The 26,089-nt window shown below is 45.8% G+C and overlaps 1 protein-coding gene across 1 annotated transcript in view; it reads left to right on the top strand.

Moving 5' to 3' along the window:
• The window catches only part of SCARF2 (scavenger receptor class F member 2), a 583,341-nt gene that overhangs the window by 502,812 nt on the left and 54,440 nt on the right, over nucleotides 1-26,089 (top strand). The window contains exon 10 of the mRNA XM_086943279.1: nucleotides 25,880-26,032. Within this exon, the coding sequence (XP_086799405.1) occupies nucleotides 25,880-26,032 (153 nt within the window). The remainder of the gene's footprint in view (nucleotides 1-25,879; nucleotides 26,033-26,089) is intronic.

Genomic DNA, 26,089 nt, shown 5'->3' with positions numbered 1-26,089 from the left:
AATGGTCAGAAGCTGTCTTTTGTGCGAATAGTCCCAAGGCAGCACAACGTGCAGAGTTCTGGACGGCACCCAGGTGATGTCGCCTGGGTGCCGCACTGGTTTTGGTATCCTACAATGCTGCTCCGAAAATTGGCGTGGGGCGTCCCGGGTGGTGCGGGGGGAGGCCTCGTCAGTAGCGGTCTGTTGTGCGAATAGTCCCAAGGCAGCAGAACGCGCTGAGATGTTGATGGCACCCAGGTGATGTCCAGTAAACTGCCGCACTGGTTTTGGTATCCTACAATGCTGCTCCGAAAATTTGCGTGCGGCGGCCCGGGGGGGGGGGGGGGGCGCGTGGGGGAGGCGGCGTGAACGGGCCTCCCCAGGTGGCGGCCATCCAGCTGAGTTGCGCCCGCTCTTGCGGCTACAGCGTCTCGCTCACCATGTTGTTGAGTTGCTCCCACTCTTGCAGTGCAGCGATAGGCGCCTGCCACATGACTCTTAAAATGGCAGACGGCTCTTCGGTTTTGGGCCTGGTCCACTGAAATGGCCCTGGGACACCTTGGAACTCGGACGCTTGCCTGCTAGGGCTTGGGCTCCATTCTCGAAAAGCGTCCCCTCAGCCGTGAAGATTCTACAAAAGTCTTGGGGGCCCCCGACTCCCGCAGGCTTCCGGTGGGGAGCGGCTGCCATGATTGCTCGCGGAATGACCACGACGGAGCCACGAGATGGTGGTGCTCTCATGCTGACGCCAGCTTCAGTCTGAATGATCCAGAAACAAGGTGGGGCTTTCATCGTTTGGGAAAAAAAAATGTTCTAAACCAATGAAAAGTGTTATTTTTAGGTCATATGACCAAGCCTTCCATCTTTAGGAAACCAAAAGTAAAATGATCCAATGAAAAGTTTTATAAACAAGTCACATGACCTGTTATGCGGCATAGGGCTACAAAAAGCGTAGAAAATCCATTGGCACGTGAGGCGGCGTCAGTAGCGGACCGATGTGCGAATAGGCCGAAGGCAGCACAACGCGCTGAGATCCGGATGGCACCGAGGTGGTGTCAAGCAAATTGCCGCACTGGTGTGGCCATCCTACAATGCTGCGCCGAAAGACGGCGTGTCCAGCTGAGTTCCGGTCACTCTTGCGGTACAGTGAGTCGAACGTGCCGAGATCCGGATGGCACCGAGGTGGTGTCCAGCAAATTGCCGCACTGGTGTGGCCATCCTACAATGCTGCGCCGAAAGACGGCGTGTTCAGCTGAGTTCCGGTCACTCTTCCGGCACAGTGACTCGAACGCGCCGAGATCCGGATGGCACCGAGGTGGTGTCCAGCAAGTTGCCGCACTGGTGTGGCCATCCTACAATGCTGCGCCGAAAGTCGGCGTGGGGTGCCCCGTTGGCTTATGAGGTGATGTCAGTAGTGGACCGATGTGTGAATAGGTCGGAACCAGCACAAGGCGCCAAGATCCGAATGGCAAGTCCTGGATGTTGAGTGCCTCAGTTGAGATTTCTGAGCAGTGTTTGTAAGACTGTCTGAAGCTTATGTGCACCTGCTGCAGCTTCACTATTGCCCTGGTGTGGCCAAAGGTCGCACATGACATAGGCGGCCGGCTCCCGAGGTCCGGCGGAACTTTTTTCCTTTTCCTTTCTGCTTCTTTTCCTACAATCCGTTTCATCTGAAGACACGACCAGGTCCCTGAATGTGTGCAGGGGGACGCTATTGATTGAATGAAAATGGCGGCTTGACACAAAGCTGACTCAAGCGTTGCTGTTGATGCTATACAGACAAAAATTGGTTTTCAGTTTGTACATTCTTCAGGATTTTTTTTTCTATCCAAGTCTGATTGACAGTTTGTAGAAAAATGGCTTCAGATTTTCCACATACTACTCTTCAACATTCTTCCTAAATGTAACAATGTGAAACTCACTAGGAGAACGGCTGTTTCTGTTTCCTTTCAAAATGCTGCCAACAATATTTTCTGAATGGAAGACACCATCTTGTAGCATAAAGGGCCGAAAGGGGTTCTGGTCTGGCCGATGGTTGGTGGAGACATTTTGACTATATCTTGGACCTGCCCGGCCTCGCACAAAATGGCGCCGGTATAAATGGGACTCGTAACTCCTTGCCCGCAAATGTATATCTAGAAAATGTTATTGTAAGTGGCCCTGTCGTATTTTAATTACAAAATGTACGTCCACCGATTCCGCAACTGTTAGACACCTTTGTTCTTGCAACCTAATGGCCCGCTCGTTACGTTCCTCTACAGTGTAAATGTCTCCTCATCATATACGATTTCAGTTTGCTCCGTGGCCGGCCCACGTGGTTATAGGCCCGTATTTGTATACTGATATTTTCACAATAAAGGTTTTTAAAACAAAACACGGTAGTAGTATTTACATTGGTAAAGTTTTTACTTTTAGTCACTGTTTTCGAATCAGTAAAAGGCAAGTGAAATAAAGCAGTCCAATTACATGACGGATAAAAGGTATAATATGTAGGAACGCAGTAAAGATAAATGGAAAGGGGCGACCATTCGGTCCCCCCGAACGTATGGTGGAGTGCCACGATCCCCCCGGGAAGCCATCTTGGGCGGGAGGCGAGTCTCGGCTGGTATGCCCGAAGCGGCGTAGCCGGGGCGCGCCTTTTTCCCGCCCTGGAGTGGGTTGTCCTAGACACTGACGCACTCGGCCACGCCCTCGGAGGCGGGCGGGGGCGGGTTGACGCCCGCCCTGAAGACGGATAAAAGAAGCAACAAGCCAAGAAAGCATCCTCTTGTTCCTGTGCTCTGAAGCTGCACCTCCCCGCTGCACGTGAGCTCGAGACGGAACGAAGAGCCAATTTTGAGCGTTGTAATCTTTCTTTTTGTCTTACAGATATCCCGTCTGAGAATGCCTAAGAAAGTCGGAAAGCGGGTCAGTACCGATCAGATGCTCCGCATGCTCATGAAGGAGGTAGCCGATTTGAAGAAGCAGATGGCGGCTAAGAACGGGGAGGAAGGACCGAAACGGCCTTTGCCGGGAGTAGTCCCCGGTGGGAGAGGCAAGAGGTCCAGAAAGGGGGCGCTTGGGGGGGAAACCCCGGTTCCTGATACCCCACTTGAGGAGCCAACCCCGGTGCCGAAGGAGGGGAATCCGATCCCCGTGGTGGTCACCCCCGTGACCGGGGGAGATATGCCTCCCGAGTTAGCGGCACAATTGGCAGCGTGGTTGGGAAAAGATAACGAGGGCACCACGGCTGACGACGCCCGGGCAGTAATGAGACAACTGCGGGAATCTAGGGAGGCTGGGAAGGCACCATCTTCTGTTACCCCGCCAGTTCCGGTGGGGGTAAATGCAACAGGCCCAGGTTCGGCGGCGGATGCAGCTTCTGGTTCAGGTAAGCGGCCATTGCCGATCGCGGGGGAAGGGTCTGTACCTTCACGAAGGGAGAAGGTGGCTCAACATGTTCCACTGGAAATTAAGGAAAAGATTTGGGCGAATAAGTATGTTAATATTTTTTCTTTGCTTACCGACCATTACGAGATGGAGCATGTTAAGAGCCAAAAGGAGCTCATGCATCCAAGTGTTTGGCGCGCAAAGATGGCCGCCTTTAAAGTTGACGAAAACATTGGTACTTGGGGCAGAGCGTGGGGCATTTTTACCTCCATCATGGGTGAGCGCAGGCCCGAGCTGCTGACCGAGTTGCCTATTTATCAATCGCGTATCATGGAGTATTCTGTAGCGTATGGGGGCAATCAGTGGTTCTGCTATGACAATATTTTTAGAAAAGCTAAGGAACACGACCCAGTTCTGACTTGGGATTGTTACGACTCCGTGTCATGGCAAAAAATGGAGAGTACTGGAATGTTAAAAGTGCCATTGTCAGGGAGTAGCGGGAGTGAATCTTCCCGCCAATACTCTGGGACACCCTTTCGGATGGGTGCAGGTAGCGAGTACCACTCGAAGCCGAGTGGCAACGCAGGTAAAAGGGGGATCTGTTGGAATTTTAACAGAGGTAAATGTACGAGGCCCCAGGGGTCATGCAAGTTCAGACATGAATGTGGGGGGTGTGGGCAGCCATCCCATCCTGAGTCCATGTGCAGAGCCAAAACGGGTGATAACGGTGGTAAGGGAAGCGCCAAACAGGTCTGAAATAGTCCGAGGGGCGACTTTACCTACTCCGATTGATACCATGGCAATGATTCCCTGGCTCAGTAAATACCCGGATCATGCTTCCGCTGGGGTGTTGCGGAACGGGTTTTCATATGGTTTCCGCATCCCAGTGGGGGACTTTCAGGGTGTAGCTAACTGTACGAATCAACTATCGGTCTTACAGCATTCGGCTGTGGTACAGGCAAAGATTGGGAAGGAGGTGACTCGAGGTCGTGTCGCCGGTCCATTTGACTTGCCACCGGTTGATAATTTTGTTTGTTCCCCTCTAGGGGTGGTCCCCAAGAAGGACCCGGGTGAATTTCGGCTGATACATAACTTGTCAGCCCCACGTGGTCTTTCCGTGAATGATGCGATAGACCCGGAAGTGTGTTCGGTGCGGTACGCATCTTTCGATGAGGCCGTCGCCATGTTGAATCGCCTGGGGCCCGGGGCGCTGATGGCAAAATCAGATATCGAGTCAGCGTTCCGGTTGCTCCCGGTACACCCAGACGATCAGCGTCTCCTTGGTTTTAGGTTTCAGGGTCGCTATTACATGGACAGATGTATGCCAATGGGATGTTCTATATCTTGTGCCTATTTTGAAATGTTCAGTTGTTTTTTGCAATGGGTCTTCACAAAGAAGACGGGTTTTCAACATGTTATGCATTATCTCGATGATTTTTTGTTCTTGGGGGCAGCCGGGGATCCAGAATGTGGACAGGCTTTAAATGAATTTTGTGTCTTGATGAACCAATTGGGGGTGCCATTGGCGCCAGGTAAGACCGTGGGTCCCTCAACTTCCCTCGAGTTTCTGGGGATCGAGCTCGACTCGGTAGAGGGTTGTTTTCGACTACCAAAAGGAAAGGTGGAAAAATTCAGGGCATCCCTTGAAACATGTATCAGTGAGACTAAAGTAAAACTGCATCAATTACAACAAGTGGTGGGACAGTTGAATTTTGCCCTGAGAGTAATGCCGATGGCCCGCCCCTTTTCCCGCTCGATTGCACAAGCCATGGTCGGCCTGAAGGAGGGTCATCACCGCACGAGGCTCTCGGCAGAGGTTCGCCAGGACATGCGCATTTGGTTGGCATTTCTGGCGGATTTCAATGGTCGAATTGTCTGGATAAAACCGGCGGTGTCCTCTGAGGAGCTGGGGCTGTGGACAGATTTGGCGGGGAGTATAGGTTTTGGCGCCATATTCGGCACACAATGGACGGCTCAAAAATGGCCGTCATGGTGGCATGAGTGCGGATTGACGAGGAATATTGCTTTTCTCGAACTTTTCCCTATTTTGGTGGCCCTGAAAACCTGGCCTGAGGGGTTCCGGGATCAGTCTGTGGTGTTTTGGTCTGACAACATGACCGTGGTGGAGAGTATCAATAGTCAGGCAGCACGTTGTAAATGGATGCTGAGACTGCTTAAAGAAATTGTGTTATCGTGCATGCAGTTGAATGTGCTCTTTAGGGCAAGACATGTCCCGGGGGTATTGAACCAAGCGGCTGATGCGCTTTCTCGTTTCCGTATGCAGGCCTTTTGGGGTTTTCTGCCCACAGCGGACCCGATGGCAGCACCCTTTCCCGAAGCTCTCTGGTCTCTCGGTGCCCCGAACTACAAAACCTCGTGGGAGAGAGTTTAGCGCCCAGGACAAGGAAGGCATACGAAGGGGCGTTCCGTTCCTATTGGTCCTTTTTGGGTTCTGCTAGGGGGGAGCTTTGGGGCCAGGAGGAGCTTGTCGTAACATTTTTGCTGTCTTTACATCAGGCAGGCAAATCAGTAGCTACGGCCCAGAGGCATCGAGCCGCCATTTCCTTTATGGCAAGGGCTCATGGGATCCAGGACCCGACAGCGTCTTTCGTAGTCCAGAAAGCGCTACGGGGGTGGCAACGCCTTGAGGGTCGCAAAGCAGATGAGAGGCACCCGATAGGTTTCGATAGGTTGGCCCTGTTATTATCCGTACTCCCTGCAACGTGTTCATCACAGTATGAGACAGTGTTATTCCGAGCCGCTTTTGCGCTAGCATTCCATGGGGCTATGCGGGTAAGCGAACTAGTGGCGAGGAACAAGCAGGATACGATGGGGGGACTGTGCCGAGAGCACGTTCAGGTCAAGGGGGAGACAATAACTGTCTCGTTTGTCAGGTCCAAAACCGATCAGGGTGCGTTTGGGGACTGCATAATCATACAGAGGATTCCCGGGTCCCCCATGTGCCCTGTGGTTTGCGTAGAGGAATATTTAGCGCAGAGAGTGGCATCATGGGGGGGGACCTTTTTGAGACACGCTGACACCACCCCACTGACAAGGTTTCAGTTCCAGCGGGTGCTTGCGATGTCGATTTCGGCCGCGGGCTTAAATCCCGGCGAGTTTGGGACCCATTCCTTTCGGATAGGGGCTGCTACAGAGGCTACAGCCAAGGGTCTGAGTGTGGAAGAAGTAAAACGTGTGGGGCGTTGGTCCTCGAACTGTTATAAAAGGTATGTGCGGTTGCACATGTTATGAAGCCGTAATGATGTACTCACGCTTCTTGTTTTGTTTGGTTTCAGTTGCGCAAGCCTACGAGGCGGGGCGGACTGTGCAGTCGACCCGACACCTGGGGACCAGCGGTCAGACATCACCGGCTGTGAAAAAGGAGGTGTGGGTCGTGGGCCACTCATACGTGAGGCGTGCCGCGGACGTATTCAAAGCAGGTGACATGATTCACGTGGCTGGGGAATACGGGTACAGTGTGTCCTTCTACGGAAAGGGCGGGCTCTGTATTGACCAGTTTCAATCCTTTTTCGAGGGTTTGTTAGAGCGGACAAGGTCACCGCCGTCTATAATCATAGTCCATCTTGGGGGCAACGATTTGGTGGCCACTGGTAGACGACTTCTTCTTGAGGCAATGCTTTCTACAGTAAGTTGGTTGGCAAGAAGAGTTCCGGGGTGCACAATTGCATGGTCCCACATGATCCCACGAAAAGTGTGGCGGGGGGCTATTTCTGTTTCTGCTCTGAATAATTCAGTAAGGAAAATAAATAACAAAGTGAGTAGATTGTTTCGTTCAAGTACACTGCATTCTGTTTCGCATGGTTGTATCAAAGGGGACAGTATGTATTTGGGGGACGGTGTTCATTTGTCCCGGGTGGGGAATGAGTTACTCATAGGAGACCTCATAGCTTGGTTAAGGAGTTTATAACATGACCTTTAGGCAGGAGTTGTTGTGGGGGGTCCGGATAGCCGGTCAACTATCCGGCCTGTGGCGGTAAGGTCATGATCGGTGAGCAGTAATTGGAAGATCCCTATGGGGGGGCGTCACCCATTACGGATGGGAGCGCTCGGGGGAGGTGGCCATTGGCCCCTCAACGGGGAGGCGGTCCCGTCTAAGGATAGGCCGCCGGAAGGAAAGGAAAGGTGGTCAAGGCCCCTTCCTGGATAGGAGGGGCTACGGGCCCTCCTGGGGAATTTCCCGGGGCCAGGACATCTGCGACGGCAGATGGGTAAGTTGTGTGGGGTTCGGGAGGGGGTTTACGCTACCTCTTAGACACCTCACACGAGTCCTCGGACGACCGTTAAATGGCGTCGAGTTCATTGGGGCCCCCGTCAAGTCCAAGGGAAATTGGTAGATGCACTTGAGGTACGCCTCTGTGCGGTTGGTCCTCTCACAAGTGAGGGTTGTATTTCTGGTTTAGGGATCTGACACCGGTTACGACCTTGCCGTTGGCCCTTAACGTTAGGATGTACAATTTCAAGTCAAATGTTTTTGTAGGATGTTAGATCGGCTAGGAGAATCTTTGTATTAGAGATCTGTTAAGGTTAGCCAAACATCGTAATGTGGAAATGAAATTGTACATAATATGAAACTGTTATTTTAATGTTTTGATTTTGTTTCATATTTTAATAAATACGGCCGGGAGGGTCACTCCCTCCCGCCTTCCAAAAGTTCAGAACCGTTTCCGGTTTCCCATCCTTGGGGATTGTGTTGAGAGGGGGTGGCGGGTATCTCAGCCATATGGAAAGGGGCGACCATTCGGTCCCCCCGAACGTATGGTGGAGTGCCACGATCCCCCCGGGAAGCCATCTTGGGCGGGAGGCGAGTCTCGGCTGGTATGCCCGAAGCGGCGTAGCCGGGGCCCGCCTTTTTCCCGCCCTGGAGTGGGTTGTCCTAGACACTGACGCACTCGGCCACGCCCTCGGAGGCGGGCGGGGGCGGGTTGACGCCCGCCCTGAAGACGGATAAAAGAAGCAACAAGCCAAGAAAGCATCCTCTTGTTCCTGTGCTCTGAAGCTGCACCTCCCCGCTGCACGTGAGCTCGAGACGGAACGAAGAGCCAATTTTGACCCACCCACCAGCCCCTGAGGACAGCTAGTTGTTTTGAAATGAAGTTTTGATGTGGTAACTCTCTTTTCTTACAGGTTGTGACGATTGTCGTGATAATTTTTGAGTATGCAATAAAGATGGTCAATTTCAGTATGTTTTGCAAATAAAGTATTTTGCAGTAGTATTGATCAGTAATCATGCTTTAATAGGCTATAATTGTTTTGTAATTTAGTAATTTAGGTAGATTTGTCGTATTTATTGTCGGGCGGTAAGGTCATGATCGGTGAGCAGTAATTGGAAGATCCCTATGGGGGGGCGTTACCCATTACGGATGGGAGCGCTCGGGGGAGGTGGCCATTGGCCCCTCAACGGGGAGGCGGTCCCGTCTAAGGATAGGCCGCCGGAAGGAAAGGAAAGGTGGTCAAGGCCCCTTCCTGGATAGGAGGGGCTACGGGCCCTCCTGGGGAATTTCCCGGGGCCAGGACATCTGCGACGGCAGATGGGTAAGTTGTGTGGGGTTCGGGAGGGGGTTTACGCTACCTCTTAGACACCTCACACGAGTCCTCGGACGACCGTTAAATGGCGTCGAGTTCATTGGGGCCCCCGTCAAGTCCAAGGGAAATTGGTAGATGCACTTGAGGTACGCCTCTGTGCGGTTGGTCCTCTCACAAGTGAGGGTTGTATTTCTGGTTTAGGGATCTGACACCGGTTACGACCTTGCCGTTGGCCCTTAACGTTAGGATGTACAATTTCAAGTCAAATGTTTTTGTAGGATGTTAGATCGGCTAGGAGAATCTTTGTATTAGAGATCTGTTAAGGTTAGCCAAACATCGTAATGTGGAAATGAAATTGTACATAATATGAAACTGTTATTTTAATGTTTTGATTTTGTTTCATATTTTAATAAATACGGCCGGGAGGGTCACTCCCTCCCGCCTTCCAAAAGTTCAGAACCGTTTCCGGTTTCCCATCCTTGGGGATTGTGTTGAGAGGGGGTGGCGGGTATCTCAGCCATATGGAAAGGGGCGACCATTCGGTCCCCCCGAACGTATGGTGGAGTGCCACGATCCCCCCGGGAAGCCATCTTGGGCGGGAGGCGAGTCTCGGCTGGTATGCCCGAAGCGGCGTAGCCGGGGCGCGCCTTTTTCCCGCCCTGGAGTGGGTTGTCCTAGACACTGACGCACTCGGCCACGCCCTCGGAGGCGGGCGGGGGCGGGTTGACGCCCGCCCTGAAGACGGATAAAAGAAGCAACAAGCCAAGAAAGCATCCTCTTGTTCCTGTGCTCTGAAGCTGCACCTCCCCGCTGCACGTGAGCTCGAGACGGAACGAAGAGCCAATTTTGACCCACCCACCAGCCCCTGAGGACAGCTAGTTGTTTTGAAATGAAGTTTTGATGTGGTAACTCTCTTTTCTTACAGGTTGTGACAATTGTCGTGATAATTTTTGAGTATGCAATAAAGATGGTCAATTTCAGTATGTTTTGCAAATAAAGTATTTTGCAGTAGTATTGATCAGTAATCATGCTTTAATAGGCTATAATTGTTTTGTAATTTAGTAATTTAGGTAGATTTGTCGTATTTATTGTCGGGCGGTAAGGTCATGATCGGTGAGCAGTAATTGGAAGATCCCTATGGGGGGGCGTCACCCATTACGGATGGGAGCGCTCGGGGGAGGTGGCCATTGGCCCCTCAACGGGGAGGCGGTCCCGTCTAAGGATAGGCCGCCGGAAGGAAAGGAAAGGTGGTCAAGGCCCCTTCCTGGATAGGAGGGGCTACGGGCCCTCCTGGGGAATTTCCCGGGGCCAGGACATCTGCGACGGCAGATGGGTAAGTTGTGTGGGGTTCGGGAGGGGGTTTACGCTACCTCTTAGACACCTCACACGAGTCCTCGGACGACCGTTAAATGGCGTCGAGTTCATTGGGGCCCCCGTCAAGTCCAAGGGAATTTGGTAGATGCACTTGAGGTACGCCTCTGTGCGGTTGGTCCTCTCACAAGTGAGGGTTGTATTTCTGGTTTAGGGATCTGACACCGGTTACGACCTTGCCGTTGGCCCTTAACGTTAGGATGTACAATTTCAAGTCAAATGTTTTTGTAGGATGTTAGATCGGCTAGGAGAATCTTTGTATTAGAGATCTGTTAAGGTTAGCCAAACATCGTAATGTGGAAATGAAATTGTACATAATATGAAACTGTTATTTTAATGTTTTGATTTTGTTTCATATTTTAATAAATACGGCCGGGAGGGTCACTCCCTCCCGCCTTCCAAAAGTTCAGAACCGTTTCCGGTTTCCCATCCTTGGGGATTGTGTTGAGAGGGGGTGGCGGGTATTTCAGCCATATGGTCAAGGGCAGTTGTGTTTTTCATTTCTGCAACATAAAGTGATCGATAAGAATCTGATAATCAGGCGTATCGGCGACTAAGACAGCAGGCCGAGTCTCTTTTACTCAACGGCTCCGTCATGGAACGAAGAAACGCCCTTTTTCTCGAAAAAGGAATATATTTTACTTGCAGGACAGTTGTAAATTTTCCGGGAAAGTACATTAGCCTGGAATATTATAACATATATGTTTTAAAAAAAATAATGTTCGAAAACAATAAAAAGCGTAATTTTTAGGTCATATGACCAAGCTTTTCATCATTAAAATAACAAAAGCAAAATGAACCAATGAAAAGTTTTATTAACAAGTCACATGACCTGTTATGCTTACGTTACGCGCTGCGCGCCGCGCCTCGGATCACTTCCGGGTGCGCTAACGCGGCGTGTCATATAACGCATTACGCGACAACGTAGGTCAAGAATATAGTCAAAATGTCTCCACCAACCAGCGTTCGGAACACAACCCCTTTCAGCAGTCCAAAAAGTTCTGTTAAATGACAACAGAGGGGACAGGCAAGAAGAACCATCAGTCAAAGAGGGGAGGGCAAGTTCTTCTCTTCCGGGTCATGTTGGGGCGCTACCGGAACTGATCGAATTGGTAGTCTAAAGTGTTTCTGGATGTTTCAGACTAAAGCTGGCGTCAGCATGAGAGCACTACCATCTCGTAGCTCCGTCGTGGCCATTCCACGAGCAATCATGGCAGCCGCTCCCCACCAGAAGCCTGCTGGAGTCGGAGGCCCCCAAGACTTTTGTAGAATCTTCACGGCTGAGGGGACGCTTTCGAGAATGGGACCCAAGCCCTATCAGGGAAGCGTCCGAGTTCAAAGGTGTCCCAGGGCCATTTTAGTGGACCAGGTCCAAAACCGAAGAGCCGGCCGCCATTTTGAGAGTCCTGTGGCAGCCGCCTATCGCTGCACCGCAAGAGCGGGAGCAACTCAACTACATGATGAGCGAGACGCTGTAGTCGCAAGAGCGGGCGGTAAACAGCAGAATGGCGGAAGAGGCACAGTGTAGCAAAAGCGGGCGGAATGGCAACTGAAACGGTAAAGGGGCGCCCCACTACAGCGTGTCTTCAGGTCAAACGGATTGTGGGACAAGGTCCAGAATAGAAGAGTCATCAAAAGGCAAAAAGTTCCGCCGGACCCCGGGAGCCGGCCGCCTATGTCGGGGGCGATCTCAGGCTACACCGGTGCTATAAGACTTGGGGAGGGTGTCGGAGCCAAGCGTCTTCTCCGAGTCCATGGCCATCACACCGCCCCTCAGGGGCCTCCGTCAAGCTGTTTAGGAAGGTAACATATCACATTGTTTTCTAATGCAGTCAGGTCCACAAACGACACTCACTTACTTTGAGAATAGGGAAGCTGCAGTAGGTGGAAATAAGCTTCAGACAGTGTTACAAGCACTGCTCAGAACTCTTAACTATGGCACCCAACATCCAGAACTTATGCCATTTGAGAATGGCAGTGACATTGAAGCAACTCAGGGACCAAAACCATTAACGTACTTTCACGTATGAAAAACTTACTTGGGGAGGGGGCAGGAGCGAAGCGCCCCCTCCCAGTCCGCGCCACCACACCGTATGTTGAAAATCTGAAGCCATCGTTCTACAAAGTCAACCAACCTTGGATTGAAAAATCTAGAAAAATGTACAAACTGAAAACCAGTTTTGGTCTGCATAGCATCAGTAGCAACGCTTGCTATCAGAGTGCATGAGTTTCATGCTCGATCGATTGAGCTAGCCGGATCGGGCAATAAAAAGTATAAAATAGTTATGTAAATAGTTATTTAATAAAATGTTTTACCCTGTTTCTTTGCTGGTGTGTTGTCTATATTTTTAATATTTGCATAGGGTTTGTCGTTATTTTGGGCAGGGTGGGTGACGGAGTCGAGCTGTCTTGCAGCCCTCATGGTGTGGAGCTCAGTTCATCTCACTATTTTCGTATTTCTCATGAAGGGTTGTTCCTAATATTTCTATTTTAGCGAGGTCAAAAAGAGATCCAATTAGTGGCCTACTGATTTTGCTCGATTACTTTTATTTTTTTACACGATTTTTCACTATCTGCAAAGACTAAACAGAGTATTGCGACTTTGTGCTTGTTTGTAAATAGAGAATGATCCAAAGAGAACCAATTCTAAAACAGTAAATGCTTGGATAACAATCAATCAAATGGAGAGACAAGCAGGCACGACGGATTACAACGGGGGCAAAGGCCTGCGTTAACTACCGTTCACTATCTGCAAAGAGAGAGTACTACTAAGAGAAAAGAGGGGAGGGGGGGGGGGCAGCGTTCAAAGCACATCAGCGTGCATAAATACGAATACGTTTTTATCTATCACGTACTTGACATTTTAAAGCTTTTCATATTTGCTATTAAAAAACCAATGAAATTCACAGAAAAAACCATAGGTTATAGTGGATATATAGTTAGGAATTTGCATTTACAAAACCTTGAAAATTCAATGAAAAAACCATTGGTTTTAGGCCATATATAGTTAGGGATTTGCATTTACAAAACCTTTTTTTACTCGCATAAAACCATTGAAATTCCATATATAGTTATAAGCGCTAACTATATATCGCGCACCCGCAATCCACTGCTGATGATGTCACATATTACATCATTCATGACATGGTTAGTGACATCACTGATGACATCACTGATGACATCTCAAATGACATCACTGATGACATCACTGAAAACATCTCATTTGACATGACTGATAACATCACTGATGATATCATTCATGTGATAATACCATGAACCTCTTCAGACTCTAATATAACCTTAGATACAATCAGTGTAAACAGACAGTCACAGACTGTCACTCATCCATGGATTACTCACACACCTAGTCAGTTATGCCAAAAATCAATCACACCTCCATTTTCTCAACTATACAGTTATACACACCTTACTTATTCAAACATATACTAACACATATTTACTTTACTCTCTTATACAATCCCTGATACAAGTTCACAATGATCCATACAGCCACTCACACATTCACTGGCTCTTATGCACAGTTATTTATATATGTCAACTCTCACATGTACTGTGTTTTACATATGTACTTACTTTGACATGTAGCACTGAGATATCCATTCATTCACCAATACACTCATGCACACAGTCAACCGCCCATACAGCTGTTTCCACATGCACTTTTGAACCCATACATCTAGTGAATCAACTGCTCACACATCTATGCACAGAGTCATACACCTCCCAGCCACCCACACACACACTCAGTCTCCCATACAAATACTTGGGCAACCAATCAATAACCCATATAGTTACTCATATAGCTACTGATCAACACATGCAGCAGTTTACAGAACAACAGACATAATGATGCACAAATTAAGACAGTTTAGTCACTAACCCATGCACTCAGTGAGACACATTTAATCACTCACTCATACAGTCAGACATGCACCTACTAAATCCTTCATCCAGACACTTATACATCCACTCATTCTTCAATATGTAAGACATATTTTTACTTTACAGAAACATACAGTCACTGGATGTTGTCATCAGTGATGTCATCAGTGATGTCATTTGAGATGTCATCAGTGATGTCATCAGTGATGTCACTAACCATGTCATGAATGATGTAATATGTGACATCATCAGCAGTGGATTGCGGGTGCGCGATATATAGTTAGCGCTTATAACTATATATGGAATTTCAATGGTTTTATGCGAATAAAAAAAGGTTTTGTAAATGCAAATCCCTAACTATATATGGCCTAAAACCAATGGTTTTTTCATTGAATATATATATATATATACTTAATACTTTTAACTGACATTTTAACCTCACTATAACATCACTTTAATTTTTCTTTTTTTCTGTGAATTTCTAATGTAAAAAAAAACAATAACATTGTCAGGGATTACTATGCCTAACTAAATGGCCACTTTAACCTTTGTTTATTTCAGTGAATTTCTATTGTTTTTTGTGTGAAGTAACATGTTCTTACCAAACCTATCTATCACAACCCTCCCACAGTGTGAGGCCCTTGATCGTGCACTACAGGGCAACAACACATAACCCCTTGCATGCACGGCCTCTGCCCTTGCATAGCAATGGGTTAAGCGCCCAACCCCTGTGGGTGACCAAATATCGCCACTCATGGCCTTCAGCCATGCATGGTATGGGGTTGATTGCAGGACTTGGCCTGTTGCAAGGCTCTGCACCCACCCTCCCATTGGCGTCCAATCCAGCAATGCTGGCCTACTCACCATGGTCACACAACACCAACAAACACACACCCAACTTTATTTTTCTTCTACCCTAATCTCATTGTAATTTCACAGTAGTACTGGGAAGTGGGCCTTAAGAAGTACTGCACAAGTGGCACCATTTTAGTTTTTGCCACTGAGATCCAGTGGGGAGCGATGCCCTTCTATGACCCCTCCACAAGGGCATGGGTATCAGGGTTATCCTATCCTACCATTATATTTTGCTTTATGTAAATTTTTCGGCAGATTGTAAAACCTTTGAGTTAGACAAACCTGCTTGGTGTATTCGACCTGCACTCCATCTTAGTCAGCCAAGATCACAGCTAGTTCCTGATCCATTGCTTTGATATGATATCATTCGTGCTTAGTGCTTAGTGCTTTTTGGTGCTATTTTTATGTAAACAATTTTAATTCATGCCTTGAAGTCCCCTTGTTGCATTTTTGTTGTTTTTGTGTCATTTTATTTATTAAATTGTACTCCATTTTATTTATTTGGTTTGTGATTGTTATTGTTTGATGTTTTTACTTTACTTTTGTTTTGGTACTGCATTAAAACTTGACGCATTGCCCTAAGTTACATATTAGAATCATTATTCCATGTGGTGGGCAACCGCCCACCCTAAATAATAGCCCTCTTTTTTACAACCTATATTTAGTTTAGACACATCAATGAACTGAAAAGGCATCCCATAGGAAGCAGTTGATTTTTCACCTTTTTGACCCCTTTTTGACCCCTCACACCTAAGGTTGTTTATGACAGTCAGGTTTTCATTATCACCCTGCAAACATATTATAGCCAGAATGCTGACTACAAAATATTGTCAAGTTAACTTTGTATAGTTAAGTATAGACTCACTATTCTTAATATACAGCTATGTACCCTGTGAAGCACATATTTAAAGTACCTTTAAGTTGAGTTAAAAATAGTACAGCTATGCTTACTTATATGCACTTAACTTCATCATATTTTAGTAGTCGATATTCTGGCTGCAATTTTTTTTATATGATATCCAAAACTCAGTATTCTGGTGGTATACTGTTGTATTCTCATGTACGTGCACCTTTCCCCTTTAAGTTATTGATTCTATTTAGATTCTTGAGCTTCTGATGTTCTGTACATTGCTTCTTGTGGGCAGTTGCCTGCTAGCCTTGGTGGGAGCACCAACTATTCTCTGTTACTCGCAATAAATATCTTTATCTACAATTATATATCTTTGGTACCAGTCTACTTCGTTTACTACAGATGGCGACGATGGCTAGCAGAGTAATGATGAGGACAGAGTGAGGTTTTACCTCTGTTGGTGGAAAAGAATCTCGTGTGCAGAAGAAAATAGAAGAAAGCTAAAAAAATTTATCAAGAAATCTTGGCAGGAAAAAAAGAAGATATTGGAGAAAATCGCTAATATTCAAGGAAAAGTAAGAAAGAAAAACAACAGAGAAAACGGGATGCAGAGTATGGACAGTGAAGTCTAACTCGAAGAAAAAGAAGGAAATCATCGTGAAACAAGACTTTGTTGTGTGAACTGTTGTAAAAGAATGGCCAAAAAGAGAGTACAACTCTAGAAGTACAAGTGTGCATCTTTTGAAGTTTGTCTACCGTACGGCAGTTAAAGCGAGCTAAGTGCGACTTTTAAAATACCTTGGGAGCCCGTGGAGTCAGCGCGTTTTGCCGTTTAGCTCACGAAGTCTGTGCATGCCACCATTTGACAATCCATTGTGCAAGCGTCTGAGGGAAGACTATGACGCTGAAGGCATGACGTAGAGCAGCGTGCGCCGTGCCTAGAAACGGAGCGCACTACAGCTATAGGAAAACATGACGTAGTGACGTGGCACGTAGCGGCCATTTTGAAAATAACAAAACAGAGTGTATCTTAGCAACCCTTCACGAAGGTGACGGAAGACGACGGAGAACTTCTGAAACAACCCGTTTTCATAGGCGAGTCGGTAAAGAAAAGAAGATAGCAGTCACTTCCTTTAGAGAGCCAAAGGGACAAAGGAATTGAAACGTGAATATAAGCGTGGAAGAGAAAAACGTTTTTAAAAAAAAAAGGGATTGTTTAAAATAATATTTTTTTTTTACAGAGGTGGGTGAAAAGATTTATACTTACCAATGGAAGGGCATAATGTGGTGATTCCACCATCGTTCCTGCAACAGAGTGGGAATCCTCCAATAGAATGGGAGGAATGGATTGAAATTTTCGAAAATTACATAGAGGCATTGGATGGGAAAAATTTTAGCGCAGCCAGGAAGAAAGCGTTGTTGTTGAGCACACTGGGTAAGGAGGCTCAGCATGCTTTCAAGTTTTTACCTGCTGGCACAAATGCAGATGGGAGAGTTATAGCCAATGTTTACCTTGAGGCAAAAGCCAGACTTAAGAAACAATATTCAAAGGAAGTGAATATTGTCATGGCCAGGCACAAATTCTATACGCAACCGCAGAGGGTGGATGAAAACATAGACCAGTTTGTTACAAGGTTAAGGGAGTTGTCAATAAAGAGCAATATTGGGACAATAAGGGATGAGATGATAAGGGACCAAGTTATTGTCCAGTGTAGGAACAAAAAGTTGCAAGAAAAATTGTGGGCGGCAAAAAATCCATCCTTGCAAAATGCAATAGAAATAGCTAAGGTTGTAGAGGAATCTAGTGCTTGCATGAAAGAAATGGAGAAAAAAGAAAGTGTCAAAGAAAATGTGAGTGCCGTGGGTGTGTCTCTGGATGGAAAAGAGGAGGAAGTAGCGGTTGTTTCTAGGAGAAGTAGTGAAAGAAACGAAAGAGGAGTGAAAAAGTATAATGGGAACGCACAAAATGGTGCGGAGCAATACAGGGGACAGGAGAAAGTTTGTACAAGGTGTGGGAGCACATATCATACAGCTGATTATAGAAGATGCTTTGCATTGGACAAAGAATGCAAGAAGTGTGGGAAAAGAGGTCATTTTTATAAGATGTGCAAAACGAATAGTAAAACAAAGGTTGCTGTTGTACAAGATGAAGGAGTGTGCGTGGTGAACGGATGCAAAGTACAGAGTGCCAACAAAATATTGTGTGTAAGTGATGAGGAGATGGAAGGTGAAAAGGGTAGAAAGAAGAGACCCAAGGCTGTGTTTGTCATAAAGGGTAAGGAAACCGAATTGATGGTTGATTCGGGTTCATTCTGGACGATTATTCCAGCTTGCCTATTTAGAAAAAACTGGCCAGATGTAGTTCTTAAGCCTAAGGATATCAACCCAGGGGGGTACCAGAATGAGAGGATAGACATTATTGGGTACATGTTGACAGACATTGTATTTCAAGGGAGAAGTGTGGAAGGAAAAGTGTATGTTGCGCATTCTGGACTGCCAATACTTGGGTGGGGTCATCAGTACGATCTTAATATTATTATAAACCCCAGGGCAAAAAAATCAAGTGATGGTTGTGGATGAGGTGACAACAGATTCGATTGTGGATGGGATGTCAAGTTTGTTCAAGGAGGAGATTGGGGCATTGAAGGGGTATGTACATAAAATTATGCTTAAGGAGAATGCAATTCCCATGCAGCATAAGGTGAGGAAGGTGCCCATTATTGCAAGGGATGAAGTGAGGAAGATGTTGACTGAGATGTTGGAGCAGGGTATTATTGAACAAATAGAGACATCTAGTTGGATTTCGCCCGTTGTTCTTTCGACCAAGTCTGATGGGAAGTACAGATTTTGTGTGGATTTGCGCACCCTGAACCAAAATATCGTTGTGGATAATTATCCCTTACCTAATATAAATGAACTGATCTTGTTGTTGAAAGGAGGGAAGTATTTTACAAAACTAGACCTACGAAGCGCGTACCATCAGATAAGACTGCATGATGAATCAAAATCTTTGACGGCGTTTATCACTCCGGAGGGTATTTATCAATTTACGCGCATGCCTTTCGGGTTGGCGTCTGCTGCTGGCGTGTTTCAGCACATGATGGGATCAGTATTGGGTGGCATAAAGAACGTAGTGTACTTCCAGGATGATGTTTTGTTGTTTGGCGAAAGTATGGAACAGCACAATGTGATTTTGAGTGAAGTTTTGAACAAAATGGAGAAAGCGGGTCTGACATTAAAGAAAGGGAAGTGCAGATTCGCTGTAGAGGAGGTAGAATATTTGGGATATACCTTGTCAGCTGATGGAGTGAGACCAAAAAGAGACCTGTTGGAGTCAATAAGGAAGGCTCCTGCACCTGAGGATAAGGATCAGTTGAGGAGTTTCTTGGGTTTAATAGAGTATTACGCGAAATTTGTGGAACGTTTTGCAGATAAGACGGAGAAGATCAGGGCATTGTTGAGAAAAGGTTGCAAATTTGTGTGGGACAAGGAATTGGAGGGAGTGTTTGATAACATAAAGAAGGAGATTTGTGAGGCTAAAATTCTCACACGTTTTGATACCAAGTTGCAATCTGTGTTAACTGTTGATGCAAGTGGAGTTGGTGTAGGTGCTGTTTTGGCACAGGAGCATCCTGCTGGTCTCAAGTTTGTTGCATTTGCATCAAGATCGCTTACCAGTTCAGAGAGAAATTACTCGATAATAGAGAGGGAGGCGCTAGCGGCCGCATGGGGCTGTGAGTATTTTAGGATGTACTTGTGGGGATTTAAATTCAGATTACTCACAGACCATAAACCTTTGCTGAGAATCTTGTCACCTGGTGGTGCTGGTAAGGGGTCCGCAAGGTTGGCGAGATTGGCGGCACGCATGCAGGATTTCTTGTATCAGGTGGTTTATATACCTGGGTGGAAGAATTGCCAAGCGGATGGCTTATCGAGGCTTCCTTTACCGTGGCAGGATGTGGACAGGTCAGGTGTAGAATTAGCACAATGTGAAGGTGCAGTTGCAGCTATTGATGATGTGGTTAGTTTGTGTTATGGTGCGATAGGAAAAACGCAATGGAATGAAAGTATGGAAAAGGATGAGGTTTTGCATAGTGTTAAGGAGTTGATTGTAAAGGGAGCCAGGCGGGAAAGCACTCTTGTAATTGGTTTAAGACCGTATTTGAAAGTTTTAGATCAGTTGTCAATTTTTAATAAAGAGGAAAACTTGGTGATGAAGGATGATAAGTATATTCCACTGTGTGATTTAAGATTTCCCTTATTCAAGTTGGCGCATGAGGGACACCTTGGGTAGTCTCTTACTAAGAAAAGGGTGTGAGAGCATTTTTGGTGGCCGGGAATGGATCAGCAGATATCTGGTTGGGTTGAAAGGTGTGTGGATTGTTTAGAGAGTGAGAAGCGATTGAAGGTGGGCGGTCAGGGTAATCATGGTGAAATAGAGGATCCAGGGTTACCTTGGCACACTGTCTGCATGGATTTCATTGGACCCTTTTGTGGATTGGCGGTGGATATGAAATTTGCACTTGTCATGGTCGATGTTTGCTCGAAATGGTTGGTTGTGAAGTTCTGTTGTGAAATCACAACCAGGTCTACTATTAACATGATGTCTGAAATTTTCAGAGAAGAAGGGTATCCAGTGAAAATAATCACCGATAATGGAACACAATTAACTTCAGGTGAAATGGTGTCTTTCTTAAAGGCATGTGGGATCATACATTCAAGAACATCACTCTATAACCCACAAGGGAATGGGGTTGTGGAGAGGGAGAACAGGATGGTGAAGGGTGTGATGCCGATGGCTGTTTCTTATGGTGGTGATGTTAGAAGTATGGTGAACGATTTAGTGTGGGCATATCGTACACAGAGAACAGTGTTTCTGGAGAAATTCCTTTCAAAATGGTGAGAGGAAGGGCTGCTGGAACCAAGCTCCTACCTGCATGGATGAAGAAAGGTGTGAATATGGAAGAAATGGAGAATTATGGAAAGGGAAATGAGTATGGTGATGGGGTTATTGCTAATAAGATTAAGGTTAATGACCTAGTGAAGGTGAAACCTGGTCGCATTAGCAGTGGTTTGACAAAATTCAGGGGCCCAATCAAGGTTAAATCTGTACATAATCGTTTTGTTACATTGTACAATGGGGAACACTGGAATATGAGAAGGGTTGCGTTTTACAAAAAAAGTACAAGAGATGAGGATGATGAAACTTGTGTTCATGATGGTACTCATGTAGGTAATAAGGATAATGTGGTTGGCTCTCGTGTTCCTTTTCAGAGATGCAGACGACCACCTAGTTACTTAAAAGATTACGTATGTGAAGATTTTTAATTTATGGTGCGTTTTTCTTTTCTTCTGTTTGCTTGCTTTATTTCCTTTTCATAACTTTTCGTGTGTTTCTTTTAATGTATGAAGGGAAGAGGATATGTTGTATTCTCATGTAGTGTTACGTGCACCTTTCCCCTTTAAGTTATTGATTCTATTTAGATTCTTGAGCTGCTGATGTTCTGTACATTGCTTCTTGTGGGCAGTTGCCTGCTAGCCTTGGTGGGAGCACCAACTATTCTCTGTTACTCGCAATAAATATCTTTATCTACAATTATATATCTTTGGCACCAGTCTACTTCGTTTACTACATATACCTTAGAAGAACTTTTTGAGTTCTGAGTAGAGACAGGTGGGAAACCAATGCAGATAATGTGGTTGCTTTGACCCCGGAAAACACTTAGAAGATCCGGAGCAAGAACTTTCCAACAGTGTCCACAGAAGCAGGACTGCTGGCGCTGAAATCACAGGCCCGACTAAAGCTTCAAAGCTAATCTTGACCGGCTGAAGATAATGACCCTTTTTGTGTAGCTCTTGGATTTAAAGTTTTAACAAGCCCATGACAGCAAATTTTTTTGGCAGGCGCACGCTTCTTTTGAGGTGGTTAAAGGCCAGGGAAACAAAGACGCCCATAGCCCAGTCAAACACAATGGGCCCTCAGAAGCTAGAGATTGTGTATTCAGGAAGCATCCGAAGCACTGAGAAAACATTAAAACCCCAGATCTGGCAGCACAAGCATTCCAGTGGGAACGAAGGGTCATACTGAATGTACAGAAGCCAGATGAATAGTACTGATGAAAAGTTCCAGTCATACTAACTATAAAATATCCCAAATAAGTGTTGAAGAATTGGCCATACAAAATGTATAACAATCTAAATACCCTTTTTAACGAGTACACATCAAACCAACTGTAACACAGAGAAAGCATTTCAGCAGCCAGAACAAGCATTTCAATGAAAACATGACACACCAAACGTACAATGGACAGAACAGCATTTCAAATGAAAGAACATGTCATTCCCTATGCCCGATAATCAACACCAGGGGAGGCTCCTCTGTTTGAGTAGAGAAGCATTGCACCACTTAAAAATACCCCCAAAGCCTCACATTTAGAAAGAAAATGGTAATTCATTACCATTTTATTTTTCATCCTCCTGCCCTGAACCGAGTGTCAGGATGGGGGTGGGCGGCTGCTGAATGACAGCAGCATGGAGAAGGGTGGGCAGTGAATGCACTTTCCAAAGTGCACATCACACTTTGGCCGGCCGTCTTGGGATAGCCAGCCAGACAGGTACACTTTGAAACCTCTAACTGAGCTGTCATAATGCAGTTGGGTTAAAATAAGGTCAGGCCTTCAGGGCACTGGGGAGCGCCAAGTGAATCCAGTCCCTCCAATCAGGGCGCTGATCTCACAGCATGAGAGCAGCGCCAGGATTGGTCGAGGGAGTTTCCTGGTGGTGGCCGAGATACAGTCGCAAGAGGTTCAGAGCAGGAGGTCCTGTCATAAGGTAAGCTATTTTAAATATATTTTAAGTGTATTTTCGCATGTGCTGCCTTTTATTTTTATATTTTTTCATTTCAACACACACATTGCCTGCCCACCCGTCCACCCCCACCCCTGTTTCTTCCAGCTTCCACTGGTCAACACTTGTTTAATTAAGAGCAGGTCAGATCAAATGTACAACAGACAGAACCGATCTTGCAGCATAAGCATTTGAACTAATAGAATGGATCATCATAAACGTACAGCAACCCAATCAAGTGCAGTTAGAAGAGTAGGTGATTCGACGTATGCAACATACAGAACAGCTGTTTCAACGAGAACAAGTCATACCTAATGCACAACAGAAAAACAGGTCATACCAATGCCCAACACCAGAATAAGCATTTCAGTGAGGAGGACAAGCTACACTAAATGTACAGTAGTAACACCGCCAGTATGTTAATATTAACTAAAGGCTATCTCACAGTCATCATAGCTCCAACATCACAATCTTTCCAGTTACCATGCACAAGATGACGGTCTTCACTGTGCTATATAAAAATAAATATATGAAATGCAATAGGCATTAATATTTACCAATTCAAGCACCGTCTATGGATGTCCTACTGTATTGAAATTTGGCAACAAGTTTGTGGTGTGCATTAAGGCATAACCGCATTTGAATCTTTAATGTAACTCAACTCAATTTTTAACAGTTTCATATAATTCTAAGTGTTTGTATCGCTCCCTCAACAATTGATGTTTGGCATATTTAAAGGATCTTCCCTCAAGCAACCCTTGTTAACATATATGTTTGCATTTTGTGAAGCCTTTGTGAACTGTATCAGGTGAAATTACAAATATATGACAAAAGAAGGAGGGACACACTGCCTGGCAAACAGGGTGCATGATAACACTCACTTCAATTGAAAGACTTTAGTATTCACCATTGTTGGTGCAGCCAGTGTTTCATGTGTACATGCAGACATGTGTTTCAGAATTGTTGTCCTTCTTCAGAAGAGAGTAATAAGTGACATTTGGGAGTGCTGGCAATGCTGCTCACAGTCTTCTCAGGTTACTATACCACTCCCAGAGTGCAAGAGCATCCCCAAGCTCGTCAGCCCAACAAATCAACAAGCAGCCAATAACAAAAAGGAGGAGGGGGCACACTGCCTGTCATACCAGCACGCAGTAAGCCCAGATGCATTGCAGTGCATGATAACACTCACTTCAATTGAAACTCTTTATTATGCACCATTTTTGGTCCAGCCAGTGCTGTGTATCTCTAGAAATGTGTTTCAGGATAGGTGTCCTTCTTCAGTAGAGAGATAAATAATTGAGATTTGGGGGTGCAGGCAATGCTGCTCACAGTATCTCAGGTTTCTGTACCACTCCCAGAGCACAGATGACTCCCATCCCACAATTAGCACTGATGAATTATGGTAATTGCTGTGCATTATAAGATTCACTTCAGTTGAGAGTCTTTAGCATTCACTATTGTTGGTGCAGCCAGTGCTTTGTACTGCTAGACTCGTTTCAAGATGGTGGCCCTTCTTCAGAAGGTAATAAGTGAAATTTGGGGGTGCTGGCAAAGTTGTTCACTGTCTTCTCGGGTTTCTGTACCGCTCCCAGAGTGCAAGTGCATCCTAGAGTTCAACTGCCCAACAAATCAACAAGGAGCCAATCACAAGAGGAGGAGGGATCGCTTTGCTTGGAATACATCCACACAATTAGCCGAGATACATTGTTTTAAATGCAGTGCATGCTAGCACTCAATTTAGTTGAAAGTCTTTAGTATTCACCATTTTTGGTGAAGCCAGTTCTGTCTATCTCTAGCCATGTGTTTAAGGATTGTTGTCATTCTTCTGTAGACAGAAAAAAGTGACATTCGAGGGTCCTGGCAATGCTGTTCACAGTTTTTTCATGTTGCTGTACAACTCTCAGAGTGCAGGTGCATCCCAGAGCTTGTCAGCCCAATAACCCAAAAAGGAGCCAATCACGAAAGGAGGAGGGAGCTCTCCGCCTTACAAGACAGAAAACAATTAGCCTAGATTCATTATGCAAAGCACAGTGAATGATAACACTCAATTCAGTTGAAAGACTTTTTTTATTCAGCATTGTTGGTGCAGCCAGTGCTTTTTATCTCCAGGCACGTGCTTCAGGAATGTATTTCTTTTTCAATAGACAGTAACAAGTGAAATTGGGGGTGGTGGCAATGCTGAATTTACTCTGGTTTCTGTACCACTCCCAGAGTGGTAAATACATAAATAAATTGAAGTATTTTCTATCCATTAGTGCCCCAGGAGTGCAGTTTCCTGTTTTTTGTTGGCATTCATGCCACTTTAGAACTTCACTCTACAACTTGAGAAATGAATTCTGGGAGTCAGGAGTAGATTTGTATTAGGTAACTTGCAAGAGAGTGGAGGTTGTTTTATTATTGGAGTTCCCCTTTCACAATTTGTACTTTTTAGTGCTTTTAGGTCATCAGTATGTACACAAAGGATTCAGTTGGATAATGAGTGTCAATAAGGTTAGCCCACAACCAACACAAAAGCCGAATGTTCATTGATTGCTTAATATTCATCAGAATATATTTAGCTTAATTGAGAAAGTGGTGTAAATGTCTTGAATATAGCCACATATTATGGAAAAGAATTGATGAATGCTCAATGACATTTATTTTATCCCTGGGCCAGGCTAGTGATTGGCAAAGATTTGTTATAATTGTAATGTATTTTTTATATTGCACTTCAACCTGCATTTCTGCGATTTCCAAGTGGTGTATTATTCCCAAATGGAGAGGTGCTCAGCTTACTGATCCTGAAGGCAACTATTTAACTTATGTCACCTTCCTTATGTCTATGGTGTGTAGTATATCAGGTGTGTCCGTTTAAAGCTATTCACAGTATCTGAAGTATGCCTGGTGAAAAGGAAATTTCATAACAGGCAACACAATTATTTCTGACATTTCTTTTTCAAAATTCTGCAACAAAAAGGTCAATTACTTGGACAACGTGGGCAAAATGGCTTTATGAACAGCACATGAGTTGCTTTTGTGTATTTACCCTTTTACAAGCTTGAATAACCTCCTTTCCTCTGGTGGTAAAAAAGCCTTCAAGAAAGTACTTTTGTTCACTAAAATGGACGTTTGTGGTGCTTCCTTTCTGCTGCATAGCGTCATTGCTGTTCTTTTCCCTTCCAGTGGCTCACCACGACATGGACAACACTTTCAACTGCAGCTTCATTGAACCTCCATCTGTTGTGGAACAGCCGTCCCCTTCCTGGTCTTCGCGTGGCTCCTTTTCATCATTTGATACCACGGATGATGGCCCGGTGTACTGTGTACCACATGAGGGTGAGTAAAAGCCAAATATATTTACTGTGGGAAATGTGGCAGCTGTTTCACCAGCTT

Source organism: Lissotriton vulgaris, chromosome 11 (assembly GCF_964263255.1).
Source record: "Lissotriton vulgaris chromosome 11, aLisVul1.2, whole genome shotgun sequence".
Taxonomy (NCBI): domain Eukaryota; kingdom Metazoa; phylum Chordata; class Amphibia; order Caudata; family Salamandridae; genus Lissotriton; species Lissotriton vulgaris.
Note: the sequence above shows the minus strand (reverse complement) of the source record. Positions and strands in the feature narration are given on the sequence as shown.